At 42.4% G+C, this 18,714-nt stretch overlaps 1 protein-coding gene across 5 annotated transcripts in view; it reads left to right on the top strand.

The window, feature by feature from the left end:
- The first annotated feature begins 10,332 nt into the window (after positions 1–10,332).
- IQSEC1 (IQ motif and Sec7 domain ArfGEF 1) overlaps positions 10,333–18,714 on the top strand; it is a 328,601-nt gene continuing 320,219 nt past the window's right edge. For 2 of the 5 annotated variants that reach the window (XM_062586053.1, XM_062586054.1), the window contains exon 1: positions 10,333–10,849. In XM_062586053.1, coding sequence (XP_062442037.1) covers positions 10,575–10,849 — 275 coding nt within the window. In that variant the 5' untranslated portion in view covers positions 10,333–10,574. The remainder of the gene's footprint in view (positions 10,850–18,714) is intronic. The other 3 variants (XM_062586047.1, XM_062586048.1, XM_062586055.1) reach the window with 2 other exon arrangements.

Raw genomic sequence — 18,714 nt, forward strand, 5'->3', positions numbered from 1 at the left:
TGGTATTTCTCCTCCTGTTTGGTATAACTGATTAACACTTTGCTGGAGATCTCAGAGATGATTTAGAACATTCTTCTCTTCTTGATAAGTGACCTTGTTTCATTTTGACAAACTAATAGGCTAAAATCAGAATTATGAAGGAAACTCGGTTATTTCTTGATATATTGCATTTCCAGAATTGATATCTCCATAACAAATTCTTGGTAGAAGCAGCATATTTTCCTTTGACTTGAATTTCAGTTCATCTTTAGAGTGAATCAAGTTACTTTTGCCTTGAGATAGTCATTGACAAGGCTAGTTCTGGAAGCTCCTTGTCCTAGAAAAACTGTTCTCTCTGCCAATCTGTAATCCACCATGCAAATGCTCATTGAACATTTTGCTGCCACAATATTTTGTCATCCCAAATGACAGATTTTCAGTCTCTATGCTAGTCTCCCTTTGAGAGAAGGCTCAGATATGAAAAAAAACCTTCCAAAAGCAAGTACATTGCTTTTTTTTTTTTTTTTTTTCTGGGAAGAACCTTAGCTTCCAGAAATTGCTTCATTTTTCTCCGACTCTAAAAAGAGAGCACTATCAGTGCTTTTCAGGAGTACTAACCCTAGTGAAGCCAACTACCCTGGTAGCACATTAAGCACATGCCCACCAGCACATAAAGATCCCTGTCTGTATGACCACATATTAAGAGTCTGGGGAGGCACTATGTTCATGTGAGGCTTTTTAATTGTGAGTTGTTAACAGTATCAGGAAACGCGATGCTAAAGCCACATACTCTGTGAGGACAGCATACCCTTGAGACTAAAGTGCTCCAAGTATTCACAATGTTTTGGGGCCCTTGCTTATGCAAGACTAGATTCCTATTCCAAGAGTAGAAAGAAGGAAATAACAAAAAAAACAAAACAAACAAACAAAAAAAAAGCTTCTTTACCACTATTTGGCAATTATAAAGCAGCAGATATATTTTTTTCATGTTAGCTTTGACAGAAATAACTCCCTTATCTTTAAACCACCAAAGAGTTCAATAGAGCTTAACTACATTGCTCTAGGGCTTCTCAATGCAGTTGCAGTGCAAGCGTTCATAAAACGGAGACAAGCTGACAAGTTACAAATAGTAGTTTGAAGATCAAGTGATAAAATACTTTCCAAGGCTTCTAGGCTGAAATTGTAAATAGCAGACCATTACTAATGATACACTCTAGCATCAACACACTTCACCCCCCCTTTATCTTCCTCAGCAACAAAAAGGAGAAAAGACTGATCTTGTTTGACTTTAGCATGTTATTGTTCAGTTTTCCATTTCCTCATTTTGAATTTTCACCTAAGACATCTTCTTCTCTTAAGGTTTAGCACTGTTTGCTTGGGTAAGAAGCAATCGAAATTGATTTGTCCATGTTGTGATGCATTTTCTTTTTTGGAAAAGGATGGAAGAGTTTCCAGTCTGAATTTGCAAGTCTATTTCTAAGTATTATTTGCTGCAAATAATGTAAGAGAACTTAAATTTTCCTCAAGTACTGCTAGTGATTTGGCTGGGGTATGCTTTTTACTCCTCACTTACAAATGAATAGCTATTTCTCTTGATATATACATATGTATATATATATTGGCTCAGACAGAGATACATTACTACTTTCTCCCTGAAAAACACTATATGGTACAAAAATATCCACAACTACAGGTAGATAAGAATAAAAATATGATTAGTCAGAACAAAAATAGACTCTTCTAATTAAGTTAATTGAAATACACCTTAATGACCACGGTATCAAAAATTTACTAATTTTCTCATAGCATAAAATGATCAATTGGCAGATACAGAGTTTCTCACTTTCTTCTTTCTATGTCTTGCTTCACCAATCTCTAGGTCACATTTTTATGGGGAGAGGAGGATAAAAAGTAGTTTAAACTATGGGTAAATGTACCATAGTCAAAGCAAGTAATATACCTCAACCATTCAGGTAGGAGCGCCACTTCTGTTGCCTACATTTATTGATGAAATGGCTACTTTGTTTACTATAATTTAGGTCTATATTTTAAATAGATGCTTTTTCCCTAGCACATACACAGCTATTTTATGTCACTGAAAATGATGTTAAATATCACTATATAAGACAACGTAGAGATCTGTGAGCTAGCTGCGCATCAGGGTGCTCCAGAGTTGGAAGTATGGTGGTTGTCAGCACAGTGTTGTGATGGAGCTAGCGGGCTGATCGCCTGCTCCTGCTCTGGGAGAGGACTTGCTGCTGCCAGTCCTCACTCCTGGGACCTGAACTAGCTCTCATGGCACTGCACTGTGTAAAGAAAAAAAGAAAAACCTCTTGTGGGAATGGAAAAGTTTCTGGGCCTTTGCCTTGTGCCATTTTGTTGGTGTATAAGTACCCATTGCCTCAACATACTGTTCAGAAACAGATGTGCATTACAGCATCCATTTTGCAGATGGGGAGATGGAAAGTTTAGTGCCTGTTATCACAGAATTACAGAATTAGGAATTGAGCTTGAAATTAGTGGTTCTCAGTAGGAATCTGTAGTTACTTGCAAATGGCCTTAGTCAATGACCGCCTATATTAACATTGCCATTTTCAGCTGCTAACATACACTAAGGAATAAAATGTTCCACTTTGTTACATAGGTTACTTGGACAGCCAATAGCGTAGCTGTCCTAGGGATGCTGTAAAATTAGGTAGAGCAGGTAAAGTGGTCCACAGCAGTATTAAGACTGGCCAAATGTACATAATACTGCAATTAAAAGGTGGCCTACACTATATAAAAAGTTGGGAACCTAAGCGTTAGGAGCTATGTTTCATGATTTATGTTATTGTGATACATATAAAATGAGTAAATAGTTCTTTTCCTCCAAGTTCTGTTGATGACAAGGATTCACTAAACCAAACAAAAAATTGTTATAGGTGGCAGTAACAGATTAAGCCTCTGTCACGAGCTTTCTTTTCAGACGTACAAGTGTTTCTCAGCTGATCTGTAGCTCTTAATACTGTTATTTTAAGCATTTATAAATATACAAGATTTCAAATGAGTTTGAATATATAATGTAAATGCTAGAAGGTATAGAATGCATATTACATGGAAGGATCACCAGAGTTGGATTTTCTAGCATTCAGAAGTCATTAAATACCAAAATTATTATTGTCCATAATTGTTCTTTTTGATCCTATATATTTGTTATTGTATAATCTACATTCAGATTATTTACCATTTTATTTAATTTGAACAGAATTAATATGTATTCAGAATACCATTTTATACTTATTTTTCAGTGTGTTGTCCGATATTTTATTTATTTTTTACTATTTTAACTTGCCTTTGAAGGTAGAATTATTTTTCCTACTGTAAAATATAGCACTATGTCACTTGAGTGAGTTTTTGTTCATAGCATCCTAGTGAGCAAGGTAGTATTATGCCAGCTATAGATGGAAATTGAGAGCAAAAAAATTAATGACAAAATTCATTAGAATTTTTGTTAATTTTAAATGTCCAATTTGAATTTGATAGCAGTATGGCAATGGAAATGTCTGGAAGCAAAATGGAATATAACATCTTAAAACAAAAAGTAGTAGACTAATTTAACTAAGGCAGCATAGATAATCATTCCTTTAAATACCATATGGGAAAAAATCATATGTTCATATAAGAAAGTGTTTCTTAGTGTTTCCAAGTTTTTCTCCAGAACAGGCCTCTTCAAGAAAAATGTCTGTTTAGGGCTTCTTTTTGCATTTAACTAATCTTTATATTCTTTATTCTGTATTGGATGTTAATGCTTTTTAAGCTTGAAAAAGAAGCGCGATAGAAGGAAGTTACTTGTAATCACAAGCAATAGTAATGAAAAATTAAAATGAACCATTTAGCAGTCTGATATTTATCCTTTTTACTTTCAGTGAATTCAAAGTTGTAATTTTCTTTATCTCCTTTCATTTTTTAATATTCAACTTTCTGATCTTATACCTAAGGATTTTTTTCCCCATTCACCCCATAAACCTGTACTGTTCACCGTTAATGTAAACTATTATTTTCTGGCACTTAAACTGCTCTTGAAATTAAATATTTGATGTTCTAGTATAGATTTTTCTTCTTCATCCAGTTTCTCCCACAACTTAAAATATTATGTTTTAACAAAGTGTGTCCTTCAGTCGAGCTCTGATTTGGCTTGAATTTCCATTTAGGAACCAAGAAACTGATTTTCTGCACCATTTATAAGATAGTTTGTTCAATTATCAGAGAAACAATTACAATTGTACTCAGAATTTCGTAATATTTATTACTAAATTTGAGTTACAATTCCATTTAATCTCCTTTTTTAAATTATTTCCTCCTTCACAGCAAAATTCTTTTTGGATTGAAATGGACGTGTATGTTTTCACTCTGAAAGACTAATCTGAGTAGAAAGAGTCACAAAACTATCCCAAAGCTGCTCTTAAACCACACTCCCAATCTGAAGTATCATAAATTCAGTTTTAAGCAATCTTATTTTAATCTTTTTGTTCATATAAGAGGCCATGAAAATCCCTTTGATCACCAAAACCAGCAAGTTTAAACAGCTCCAGGTAAATTTATAGCCCATATACCCATATGAAATTTAACACAATTAAAAAAATCATGTTTGTCTGACCATATATCAGAAGTAAATCTATATGTGTATGTTCCTATCTCTCCCTGCTTTTACAGATAAGCACTCATCTGTTGCCACAGTGCACGCTGCAATAGCAGATAACAACATCTATTTTCATAGACATTTGGCACGAGCGTGCACACTCTTTCTTGGGGTGGTCCTCTGCTACAGTATTTCCCAAGGCCCTAGCACTGCTGATAAACAAGGCCTTATGTGTTGTTTGCAGATCCTCCACAGATCACGCTAGCTGCTGCTTTTGCAAGTGCCCCACAGGACTGTATTCACCTTTCCCTTGACTCTACTAGAACACAGCATCTATCCCACAACTCAGAGTAGCAGCACGTGTCCCAGGGCACACACACTAGCCATGCGTTCGGTGTCACCGCCACACCATTTCTTTAAACAGCATACTCTTCTTTACAAGTACATCACATATTTCCTCCTTCCCAAGGAGCAAAATATTTCTTGCTAATTTCTCCCACATTTTAATGTTAGAGTTGTTTAATAGCTTAAATTAACAGTGCTTTTCATTTTAGAGGACAAAACAAAGATGTAGTCCTTTCCCAGGGAGTTTGCACATTAGGATCCAAAATTTTGCCCACTAACATTACCTACATGATATTTCTTACCAAGAACAAGATATATGGAGAGAATTGACAGAAACTAACAAAAATACTAAGGAAGTACCTTTATGAAAGGCTCATTAGAGTTAAAGACTTGGTTAAGGATAGCTGCCCTCAAACAGAAAGAGCCCTGGGCCAAATTGCATAGGTTCTGAAGTGAAGTTCTGTGAACTGCGAAGTTAGTCGAGAGAGGTGGTCCTGCCCCTCTCCTCAGCCCTGGGGAGGCCTCATCTCGAGTCCTGTGTCCAGTTCTGGGCTCCCCAGTACAAGAGAGACATGGAGCTACTGGAGAGAGTCCAGCGTAGGGCTACGAGGATGATCAGAGGGCTGGAGCAGCTGCCCTATAAGGAACGGCTGCAAGAGCTGGGCCTGTCTAGCCTGGAGAAGAGCAGACTGAGGGGGGATCTGATCAATGTGTATAAGTACCTGAAGGGAGGGTGTCAAGGGGATGGGGACAAACTCTTTTCAGTTGTCCCATGTGCCAGGACAAGAGGCAATGGGCAGAAATTGAACCACAGGAAGTTCCGCCTGACCGTGAGGGAGGATTTCTTCCCTGTGGGAGTGACGGAGCACTGGCACAGGTTGCCCAGAGAGGTTGTGGAGTCTCCTTCTCTGGAGATCTTCAAGGCCCACCTGGATGCAACCCTATCTACCATGCTCTAGGTGACCCTGCTGAGCAGGGGGTTTGGACTAGATGATCTCCAGAGGTCCCTGCCAGCCTTACTGATTCTATGATTCTAAGTTCTTCAAGGTTAAGCTACATAATCTGGAAGAGCCAATTTTTTATTATTTCTTTTATAAATAAAGTAAAAGGCAATTAATGCAAGAAGTAGTGATTGATACACTTAAAATCAGAATTCATAAAGTTTGAACTTTCTACTGTCTTGCATGTATGCCTTAAAATACGGTCTGTAGTTCTCTCATGCATAGCTTGCTACGTCTCATGTAGCTCATAACCTTGTCAGGGCCAAAAGGCAGCCTAATTGTTCAAGTGCCATGAAAGCTATACAAATACAATATTGTGATGCACGCAGTATGCTAGAATACAAGTGCAGAAAACCACCAGGTTTGAGTTTATAGCTATTTACCATTCTTCCATTTTAGAAGGATTGAGGTACAAAATCCAGGAAAAGGACTCCATGGAGTGAGTCTCAATATGTTCCATTTATCCAAAAAAATGTTAAAAGGTAATATGATCATGCTAACAAAATCAAGAGATTATCATGAAAAAATACTTCTGATGGGAAAAGGCACAAGGAAATTCAACACTCGGAAGCAAAATCAGATATGCTGATAAAGAAAATAACGTCATTTTTCAGAAGTGGGTTATACATAACCACTAAAGGGGATAAAATGAGCCAGAAACACTGTGGATTCTTAAGAGTTCAGATCGTTAAAGCCTAAAGATCTTAAAAGCTCTTAAAAACTACAGGTCTAAAACTTCTTTTTTTTTTTTTTTTTTTTTTTTTTTAAGGATATGCAATTCCTTAGAGTAAAATATGAGTCTCATGGGAAATATATAGCCTACTGGGACAATATTCCATGGCAGCAATGTAATTTCTGTTGCCTTCTTTCTTAAGGGACTCCCAAATGTGTGCAGCAAACAGGCTACAAGCAATGTTGATTCTTCTGGTATTACTCAGCTGATTCCCCATCATCAGCCCACTGGATATGAACAAGCACCTCAGGGCGTATGGTGAGTACACAGTTAAGTGATAAGTAGCATGTATATTATATGTCATTAGAACACATGAAGGAGGGAACATGTGTATAAGGAACATGGGAGGAAAGAGGTCAGTACCTACACATTGGATCCCATGATTGAAGATTCATTTAAGCTCAAACCTGTAACTGCTGCCACCCAGGCACATGACAGGGCAAATGCACGCATGTGATAGCATATGGCAGGACTGCCTTATCACAGCTGTGTGACAAGGAGAGTATTAGCTATGTGGTCCACCCTTGCCTAACAGCTAGTGCTACCTATTGAGAAGTTTCATGCCCAATACAGATTTTTTTTTTTTTTAACATCAGAAGTTATTTTGACTGTTACATTAACTGAGTTACATATCTGAGGCTTTTTCCTGGAATTATCTTGCTTTGAATAAATTACTTCAGGTGTAAGCCCAGATTGATTCAGTCAGAATTTGGATAGCACATTGGAACTACCACTACACTCACAAATGGCACTCCATAGAGTATCAATTGACCAGAAGATACCAAGATTCTGAGACAGTCTAAAATTGAGGCCATCTTCAGGATTCTCCAAAGTGTGATGAGATATTTATTGCTAACAATAAATTAGAGAAGCCTACATACTAAATGAACATTTCCTTTCATATTTAAGCCTTCTCTGGCACATTCCCAGGCAAGAATTAACCACATACTGCTTAGCTTATAAAAACAGACAATCTGATGTAAGGTATCAGCAAGTAAAAAGAATGCTATTTTGGTAATTTTCATATTTAAAAAGGTTAGGCTTGATGTCACTTAATTTTCTAACTGAGCAAATCTGAACAATCTGGATCTGCTTTTACAATCTGTGTCTGACACAGAGATAGAGACTGAATATATTACTGATTTCATGAATATGCTTATTCTCTAAGTTTATCTCTTCTTGCTGGTTTACAGAATGTGATGAACCATACAGGTCTTTTGTGATTCACAGAAACAATCCTCTCACACACACAGCACTCCTCCCCATTTCTAAATGCTCAGTGCTAGCAAATAACACACAAAGTACACCAGAAAGATGGCCTATGAAGCCAGATGCTAACCCAAGGGGATCCTGAGGATTTACTGTATTTTCCAGTCTAACTTATGGATTCCTGGGAATAGTTTCTAGCAGGTTTGATTTTATCCATATTATCTATGTGTAATCATAGGCAACTGGACTTCTAACTGGCAGGGGATGTCAGTATCTTGTTAATGAACTCCTGAGAAGTTATAAACTTACTGGTATCCTATCAGAAAAAACTTCCAAACTCAAGCAAACAAGAACAACCCCAAAGCCAGGGCTTCGACCCTTCACAAACTATTATTCCTCAGTTAGCTTGGCTTCGACCCTTCACAAACTATTATTCCTCAGTTAGCTTATCTCACAAGACTGTAAGCCCTTAGACAGGACAGTTTTGCCATTTGGGAACAGAGACTTTGGGGTTTGATCTGTAAAAGAAAGGAAGTTAATCACAGTTAAAATAGCTTATGCCTCTTCAGCAGTGTTGCTTGGGTCCCACAAACTCAGTAATTTCTACCTAGCAAAGATGTCTTTTGAACAGACAATAGCTGTACTAACTGCTGCTGCTCTTCCACTTGAGTTCCTTTTTGTGAAACGCTTATTAAGCTTTTAGTATCTACAGATACATTAACGAATTTTGGGTGTTTTATTCTGCATTTTGTTTTGCATATATGAAGCAAGTTCACTTGCTCCATTTATTGATTTAACTCTCTGGTAAATACCCTTGCTACATCAATTAACACTATGCAGGTTAGCCCAATGAGAAAGCATAATAAGCACTTCCTACTACAAAAAGCACAGTAAAATTCTCTGCAGCAATTTATTTTGAATAACTAGTATTTTGGGAAAAATGATTTTCAGTGATTCTAATGAAAAATTTTGATCGAGTTGGCAAAGAAGCTTTGGCTTTTGTATGAATTCAATACACAACTCTTGAAAGATCAGTCAAACATTTTTCTTTGAATTCATGATCACCACTAGGACTGTAAATTATTCTTTCATGCTTCAGTCATTTCAGTAGGGACAACAGCCCTCTGTGGCATATGTGCCCAGAGCAAAAATAAGTTTTGCTGATACCTAGTTTCTGGGGGAAAAAAACAAAAAAAAAACCAAACAAACAAACAACAAAAAAAAAAACTATTGCATATGAAAATTGCCAGATAAATCTCTTTTCTCTTAGATTTATCCTCAGTTCATGCTCCCCTTTACCCCCATATCATTAAGGAAACTGAGGATGGGGGAAAGTTGAAATACGTTGTCAGTTTTGGAACTCCATACCAAAAGTTTCAGCCCTTCTCTCCAAGGACAGAGCGGGAGAGCCTAGAGTCTCTGACTTCCATAGTAGCCGTGGCTGCTGTTAGTCCACCACTTCCGCGCTGTGCTGAATCAGCCCTACCCCACGAGCAACGTGTCCTGGCAAAGGCAGGTAGCAGCTGACCACACAAGAACAGCCTAGTGCATTAGTGACAGCAACAACTGCTGTAAGAACAATGTCACTGAAAACTTGCTGAGTTTAAAGGCAGAAGAGGTAAAGAGGGAAGGAAAAAAATCAAGGAGACAAAAAGAGAATAGCATTTCTTCACCTTCCTATCTTCTTCCTGCAGATCTCTGTTTCCTTTCCCCCACCTGCTTCCGCGAGCGTTCCCACATGCATCACTTGGGATGCCACAGGACCCAAATCTCAGCAACTTTTTTTGGCCTGATGCAGCCTTGACAGGAAGCAGTGTTTCAGCAACAGCGATTCCAAACGTCAAGGCTGCCGGTGGGAGAGGCAGAGGCTTCTTCGGCACACAGCGGTTAGCACGAGGCTGACTTCGAGCGCAGTGCCGGCGAGCTCCCCCTCCCGCAGCCAGCGCCCTGGTGCTCCGCCAGGGCGCCCCCGCCCCCCGCGCAACGCCGCCGCCCCCGCTCGGCTCCCGCGGCCCGGCGCGCCTCTCCCCGGGGCCGCGGCCCCGCCGCCGCGGCGGGCAGGGGGCCCCGCGGCCGCTCCCGCCGCCCGGGGCGGCGCCCCGCGCCGCCTGCAGCGCGCGCCGCCGCGCGGGGAAGGGCCGGCGGCGCCCCCCACGCCCGCGGAGAGGCCCGCGCCGCGCCGCCAGCCCCGGTGGAGGCAGCGGCCGCTACTTAAAGCGCACCCGCGGCGGCGGCCGAAGCGGGCAGCGGGCCCCCATGCCGGCTGCGAGCTCCGCGGGGGCGCGGGCGCTGCCAGGCGACGGGCGCAGCCGGCTGCGGCTCCGGCAGGGCGGGACAGCGCCCGTGCGCCAGCGGCGGCCGGGCTCCGAGCAGCAGCAGCAGCGACAGCAGCAGCAGCAGCAACCCCGGCCGCCGGCTCCGCGCCCGCGGCCCACGCCGGCGCTGCCCTCGCTCGGCAGCGGGGAGCTGAGTGCCTGCAATGGCGGCGCCGGCAAGGAGCCGCTGCGCGCCGCTCCTGCGCTCGCCTAGGCAGCCGCGGCTCTAGAAGGGGAAGAGCAGACCTCGCAGGGGGGCCGGTTTCCGGCGGGTTATTTATTTCTTCCCTCTCGCTTAAGTTCCCAGCGGAGCGGGCTGGCCGGCACCTGCGTTCCCCACCTGCTTCTCGGAGGGTGGAAGGTGTCGGGAGGCCATGGAGAGCCCGGCGGAGAACCCCAGCAAGGCAGCCGAGTACCTGAAGGAGCTGAACAAGATTATTGAGACGCAGCAGGAGCTGCTGGAGAAGCAGAAGCGGAGGATAGACGAGCTGGAGCAGCAAGTGGCCAAGTTGTACCACGAAAACGCCTGTCTCCAGGACGAGCATCACCGGCACCTGGCCACATGCAGGCTCCAGCAGGGCGTCCCCCCCGCGTACCCGGTGGGCACAGCGGTGCTGAGCGCCATCCAGGAAAACGCAAAGCACGAAAAGTAAGCGCTGCTCGGCTTCATTTGCTCCTTTTTGAGGCGGGTGTCTCTGTAGTGGGGCTTTCCTTCCCTTTCGTCTCCTGTCTCACGTCTCCTAAAGCCACCTCGCCTACAAGCCTTAAGAAGCAGCGCAACTCTGCCGCGGGCGCCCCGGAGCGAGCTCCGGGCTGCTCGCCGCGGAGCAGCGGGTCCGCGCCCCGCGGCGGTGGTGTGCAGAGGGCTCGCCTGTATCCTACAGCGCCAGCCCGTTGGAGTGCCGGTGCCCCGCCGGGCTCGCCAGCCGGGAAGCGGTCCGGGGGGCTCTGGGCCGCGGCCCCGCTGCTGGGGCTACCCTGGGCGGGAGCCTCCGCCCGCGGCGCGCACGGCTCGGCGCGGCTCCAGCGCGCAGCCCTCCCCCGGAGCGGGAACAGTGGGGCCGGCGCTGCCCCGCTCCACCGGGCCTGCTCCGCGCTAGCCCGGGCGCTGAGGCGGCCGCGGGCCGGGGACGCTTTTGAGGAGCTGTGGCCGCGCCGCTGCGGAGGGGGTCAGCAGGCGCTGGCGGCTCGCCGCCGCGCAGCCTGCCTCGGCAGTCCGGGAGCTCCGGACTTACTTCGGAGACGCGCTTGGTCCCAACCTTTGCATCTATTTCAAGAGTGCATAATCTGTAATTAATCATGTGCTTCTTCACAGCGTACGGAAAGCTGCCTAATTACACGCGATTCTTAAGTAACAAGAATAGCAATAACTGAAGTCGTAGTGCTTACCCGACTTGTTTCTACTTATGGAAAAGTATTTAAGACTGAGTTTTATTCGACTGGAGTGGGAAAAGCATGCATCATATTAAGAGCTTACTTTGCTGTTCTGATAAAGCACAATGGGTTATTTGTAACCCGGTGTGCTCGAATTCCCTCCGTTTGTGAATAAGCACTCTGGTGTAGCCTGGGCTTTTCTTTTCCCACCGAGTGTAAGCCGTCCTCGCTGAGCCGCGCTCCAGTGAACTTCCCCGCGGCGGAGCGCGCCTCGGGGGACGTGCGGTGACAGCCCCGCGGCGGCGCCGGGAGCGGCGCGGGCAGCGCCCGCGGCTCGGGGAGGCGCCGCCGCCCTGGCGTCCCGCGCGCGCGGGCTCTTAGCGGGCTCGTGCGGAGGCCGCAGGCGACGCGGGAAGTGTCGCTGGTCACTCGCTGGCGCCTTTGGCAGCGCCCCTTCCCGAGTGCTTTCCACCCGTCTGAAGTAGCGGAGTGGAAACGGAGGCAACTCTGCCTCCCCTGCCTTCTTTCCTGCCGTGGGAGTGTTAACCCTTAGGGGTTTTTCTGATGATACTGGCGTCCCTTCTTAGGCTTCTGCTTATTTAAACAGAGGCTGGGTTTGGAAAACTAAGAAAATAGTTCCATAACTATCCAGGAGAGCATATGCTATTGTTTAACAAGCAATCCTCTTATAAGGAGAAAGCCATTTCCAGAAAGTCTGAAATATCTACACGAATCCTGCCCCATGCACTCGTATCTAGCACTCAAAGCTCTTGTGGCTATACTCTTAGTTTGATATATTGACTCAGCTATCTTGTCACCTTACCTCTTGCAAATGATGTTACTAGAAATTGTACAAATGGCTTGCCTTGTTTAATAATATTTCTCTTCAACCACACCAAGACTTATTTGCAGAGCCCTTTCTAGGCAAGCAGCTCTGAGGACTTGGAGGCTTTTAAGTCTCTTAAGTGGATTTGATGCTGGGATCAAAATTAATCTGGGATATTTATGGCAGAGTTGTATTGCTTTGAGGCACAGCCTGTGGGGCTTAGCAGGGAAAGTGGGAGACAGCCATCTCGGGGAGTCTGGTCTCAGGCTGGGCTCTTCGGCCCGAGTGCAGGCTGCTTGTCCCTGGGCAGATGGCTGCTGCTTTCTTCGGGTGTTTGCAGGGCCCTTTTCCTCTGAGGAACTCTACTCCTCTGTCCCCCAGGGAGTTGTCCTTTTCCCTTTCTCTTTTCCTTTTTCCTCTTCCCCAGGAGACTGGGTATCACTGGGTGGCTGGACCTTACTTTTTCCCCAGTTGCACAGGGTGGCAGGGGCAGTGGCCCCTGTGGTTCTAGTTGCGCTGCAGGTGGAACAAGCCAGCCACCAAAAAAGTTTACTCTGGCTAACTGCAAAAGGTGGAAGAGATCTACCTTGGAGAATAGGAAATACTTATGTTCAGGGACTTTTTCCCAGTCCTGCAGTTATCCGGGTTTTCTGAAAGACTTCACATTCACAGAGGAGTAGCCTCGGTATTCCCAGAATTAAATGCTGTGTGCACCTTGTATGTGTTTGGGTGGGGGATAAGGGTCCCTTGTTTGCTGACATTCTGAAACAATTTAGTATCTAGTATAAATAGTGCTTGCTCTGGGTACTTGCTGGCAGGAGGAAGTGTGTGGGGTGGCATGTACTTTTTGTTCCCTCTAACCCTCGGTGTGCAGCTCTCTTGCCTCTGTCCCATTCCAGAGGCAGCACAACTGCTTCATGCCAAGCATCAGCAGCGATCACTGTTCTTTCTTACCCCTCAATACTTCAAAGCTAAGATGATTAGAACCTTTTCTAAAAGGAAACTGGGATTCTCTTTGTTAAATGCTTACAGAAATCAGAAGTCATCTGAGGTGATTGCACCTTGAGACTTCAGTAGCTTTTTCTAGATGACGTAGGCTTCTCTCTCCATAGCAGTTTGACCTGTTTAAAGTGGTGTGGATCACTGAGGCTGTAGTATTAAGACAGCTGTTCTATACTAGCAGGTGGTAGTTGAGTTAATTTAGGTAACTTGTGTGATACTAAAGAAAGCATGGAAATGTGTGAGAGAAATGCTTGTATTTGGTTCTTATCCTTCATAAAGGAAAAAACACCCTCCATAAATCCTGAAACTTCTCAGTTCCCACAATGAAGAGGAAAACTACAGCTGAGACTTGTTTAAACAGCTTGGAAAAGTTGGCCTATCTGTAGATGATCTTTAGCTTGAGCTGTCTTGCAAGAACTGTTAATTAGCCCAGATTTCTGGAAGAAAAAAAAAATCCTTAGAAGTATAAATATTGTCTGTGTCCTTGCTTTAAAAAAAGATTGAAGTAGAAGTAATGTTTGTCTCTTGTGCGGGTTGCAGCTTTGGGGGGAGAAGAGCGGAGGCAAGGATTAGTAGATGCAGAAGTTCTTACTGCCTTGCAGGCAAGGCAGTTACCAAAGTAATGTTTGGGTGCTGTTTCATTTAATTTTGTAGTAATTTGCTGACTGCAAATCAGCCTTAAAATTCATAAGTGGGGTTGTTGATAGTTGATTGCAAGGATTTCTGTTAGAAGTAATGAATTGGCATGTTAACGATAACAATAGGTATTTAACTAGCTGCAAAAACCTAATTTCCAGTTGATACATCACATTTAACACTTGAGAAAACAAATTTGTTTTTTTGAGTTAGCTCAAATTCAGATCATCAGTGTGAGGAAGGCATGTTTAACAACTTCATGTTCAACATCCATCCTCAGTGTGATGAAGGCATCTTCAGCATCCTTTTTGGCTATGCATCTTAGTGTAAATATGTAGAAACAAACTTGCTGGATTTTCTTAAATATATAGGTACAGGAGTTATTCCAGCCCTGAAATTCAACAGTGGCATGTTACTAGATCAGGTTTGTACTTAACCTAATTAAGTGAAAACTTCACTGCCTTTTCCAATGAAAAGGCTCCCAGTGAGTGTTTGGGGAGGAGGTAGGTACAGAAGGAGCTGTCTACTAAAAAAGAAACAATCTTAGAAGGCTGTTACTTATAATTTTGGGTAAACTCTGCACCTGGGTTGATGGTCTGGGCTTTATTTTTAAGTGAATCTTGGACTGCCTTTGATATATTGGGGGGGAGGGGGAGGGATAGTCACAATTTAGAATTTTAAGAAACTCTGACCATATTTAGAAGATAGCTTCAGTCTCAGCTGAGATGTGTAGTGCAATCCAGTGAATGGAAATTGTCACTAAGGTGCTAGTCACATCTGAAAGCTGCTTCATGGCCTCTGTAAAATGAGTTTGTGGCTATTGCCACTGAGAGCTATCCTTGCTCACTATCTCAGCAGGAAGCCAAAGATTGCAGTAGTGTAGAGAGTAGCTTGACCTTTTTTTGCCTCCAGGGGTGTTCTTTACTGAGACAGACTGTTAGTGTGATGTAAACCTTGTTTCATTACCTGTGCTGCACTACAACAGAAGCTCATTTTTGTTTGCTTTGGTGGAAGTAGGGGTATCCAACTTCTATAGAAGTATATACATGCTTGGATTTGGCTTTGCTTTCTCTGTCATCTTGACAGTAAGAGTGTTGAAGTGCTTCTACTAGGCCCTCTATCTCAATCAGCTGAGTAGGAAAGTGGGGTTTTTTTGTTTTTTTTTTGTTTTTTTTTTTTGACTGACTGTCTTGCTGGGAGAAGCCTTTAATAGAAGTGCAGCTATAACTAAAATTTGCTGTTCTATCTATTTAGTTATTTTACTTGGGAAGAATATCTTGCTTTACCAGTGGTGCAGGGCATAGTTTTTATCCAAAACTAGTACTTTACTATCATGGTATGCTAGTTATTCTGTAAGCTCTACGGTAGTTAGGAATGACATGATTTTGAATTTGGACAGAATTTAAACTTCTGTCTTCAAGTAACTTAAAACATTCTGTTCATTTTGTTTTTAACACTTAGCTTAGTAGTCATCCCTTACCAGTTGTGTGAATAAGAAGGGAGTACTTTTGCTTTTGAAGCATGTGTTTCAACATAATTAGTATGATTTGTGCATCAGCGGATGAGTGAGCATCACTTAAAGGCATTTGTTCTGAAATCCTGGCAGACTGTAGGAAATCAATAGTGTGAAGACGTATAATAAGACTTGAGCTTGCTAACTAAACTATTTTTGTTCTCTGAAATATTGGCAAATTCTTGTACTTAACATCTGCTCAAGTAAAATGAGAACACATGAAGACATTTGACAACTGGTGGAGAGCGTATAACTAATAAAACAAACAAGCAGAAAAACATGGTGATGACAAAACGGTATGCTGGTATGAACTTTCTTGGAAATGAAAGGAGGGAGAGAGAATATGGGCCATGAAGAAAACAGCAAAAATAAATGCTGTTTTGTCAGAGAAAAATAAATGTAGCACAAAGTAACTTTTCATATAGCTTAATGAGATTTAAAGATGGTTTCAAAACTTGAAATGAACTAAACCCGTGCCATTTAAAGCATACCAGACCTAAAGAATTAGTGCTCAGTGGTCAGGGAATTTTCTGTAACAAAGCCTCTTATTTTGCTGACACAGACTGTAATGTTGAGCTTCCTAACTTGGGGTTTCCGGTGTTGGGAGTTCTGAGAACAAAGTAGGTTTTCCTTCTAGTTAGTGCTTTGATGTTCTGCCATTGAATTCACTACTGACACAATTAAAAATGCATTTCCACAGATCTGCTTGTGGAAAATGTTTGCTGAAGTTCATGGATGGTATGTCCCTAGTGAGTGGTTGAGAGCTATTATAATTACTGTGAGTAAGAATGCATGTATGAAGATTCCCTTCCCACTCCTCTAAAACAACCTCCCTCCAAAGCAAGCCTGTGTATGATGCCTGCAGTTCACTGGCAGTGTGTTGATCTGTTATTCTCAGTTTTGGCATGAAGTGGAGAACATGAGTCTTGGTCTTCTGGTTATTATCAGAAAATGTGGCTGCAAGTGCTGTAAGTTGGCCTTGCCTGAGTGCAACGGGAGACTTGGACTTAAACTTGAGCAACTGTACTCTTAACTTCTCCTGAAAAGTCAGTAAGTTAGGAAGAGTGTGTTATTGTCATAATAAGCTAGTGGCTATGGAGTCAATCTTAAAAATTAATGTAATCTTTAATGTAGTAATCCCTATTTGTCAACACAGTATACTTCTACATCATTAAATTTAATGGTAGAGGGATAGAACTGAATAAGTGCATAGAAACATGCTGTATGAGTGGTGGTGGTGGGGGGAAAGCAAAAACACTTTTCACAAACGTACTGAGCACAGTGCTTTTGAAGAACTTTTGAACTTTTTTTGAAGAAGTTTGTCCTTTTCCACTTAAAGTAGTACACTTTGAAGGGAAAATTAACCATAGACATACAGGTTTCTGCATCTTATTTGTAGTCTTGTTGGCTTGGTTATTTGTGTTGGAAGACAAAATTTCTGTAGTCCTTAGGGAAGGTTTTTCTCAGCAAAAAACAAGCTTCATTTTTTTTGAAAACCTGAAGCAAAATACATCATGCTCAACGGAATGTATCTGCAGGGAGAGCTTTTTAATAGCAGATGGTAGAAGCTGTGAGGAAAAAAGTATTTCAAGGTATTTTCTCATAGCATACTGTTAGAAATGCATTTAATCTTTTACCAATTTTATTAGTTTTTCTTGGAAGTAGCATCTCAAAAAAATAGTTTTACTGAGTATAAAAATGAAATTAGGTGGCTGTACTGAAACTACTATACTGAAACTGCTGTACCAGATCTAGTCTTGTATGTCAGATCATAGTCTTAGATGCTGAGTAGTTGCAGAAGTATGTGTATGCTTCCAGGCCTTTTTCTAAATGGAATGAGGCTTGTTAGGAAAGCCCACAGTATTCACTTCCTCTGCTCTTCCAGTTTTGACGTTGTTCTAACTTTGTGGGCCCTTGAAGTACAGCTGTGCAGGCCTGCAAAACATCAATATGACAAATTTCTCCTGAGTTCTAGAGATTATGACCCTAATAAGTAGAGTTGTCTGTGAAGTAGACAGCTGATATTTTAGATGAGTTAAAGACCTGCTTTCAGAGCCTGTTTCTGTATGAGGGCTCCTGCCTTCCACTTGCAGGTGGCAAGAAGGTCATCTCATGCTATTCACCCCACACAGGGGTGTGTGGGAAGCTTCTTAGATAAGTGGATTTTGCAGGCGAAAAGTACTTCCTGATATGCAGCCCACACTTGTGTTATTCTAATTTGATCCTATTATTCCTACTCATGCCTCCTTTATTATGTTAATTCCATCTTTTTTGATGATTTATGGTCTGTAGATACTTTTGGGCTATTCTTGCCAGTGTTCCTGGTTTTCATCTTAGCTCTGTGAGTCTAAGAATGAAGTTTACATAACTTCATTTTACTTATATCCTTGCCTAATTGTCCCATTTTTCTCTGCAAAACTGTTGTTAGAAGTTTGGACAACTTCAGCAGGCTTTGTTGCAATAGAGCAACATGATTGGAGGAGCAGGTGTATGATGTGTGTTCTGGCTGGATCTTAGGTCTTTAGTAGCTATCCTTGATGTGGGCTGCTTCTCTTCCGCCTCTCTTGCTGGGGATTCTCTGCAGTATTTCTCTGGAATTCTGAATCTCAGCTGTTGTAAATCACTGTATTGAAGACAGTAGAAGCAATGTGGATTTACACTAGCTAGAAAGTGGTCGAGAGTTGTTTTTGTGATCACTTCCATGGTATTGTGATTAAGGACAGGAGTAGGAGTAAGAAATGTTCTTGTTCCCAGCTGGTGACCTGCTGTTTGCCCTTGACAAAACTAAGCATGGAGATAATGATTTTTATTTTATAGGTGGACAAGTCAATGTTAAGGTTTACAATCATCTCTTAATTGACTGCCCAGAGTTTTAAACAGAAAATTATTGCATTTTGTGTTGCAGTTGAGACACTTCAAGCATTTTCTTTTCAGTCTTGAGTTCCTTCATGGCTATATATCAAGTTGCTGCTTCTTACCAATTTTATTTGTATAGTTAGTGTAAAAAAAAAAAAATCTGATGTTGCTGAAGAGTGGGCAAAGTACTTCAACAGGGTTAATGCTGTAAAGCAGAACAGCTTTCACAATAGAATCTGAAAACGTGAGTCTTATGGTCTTATCACTGCTAGATGTGCACACGTATTGTTGCATTTAGAAAACGATA

Source organism: Rhea pennata, chromosome 12, assembly GCF_028389875.1.
Source record: "Rhea pennata isolate bPtePen1 chromosome 12, bPtePen1.pri, whole genome shotgun sequence".
Classification (NCBI taxonomy): Eukaryota; Metazoa; Chordata; class Aves; order Rheiformes; family Rheidae; genus Rhea; species Rhea pennata.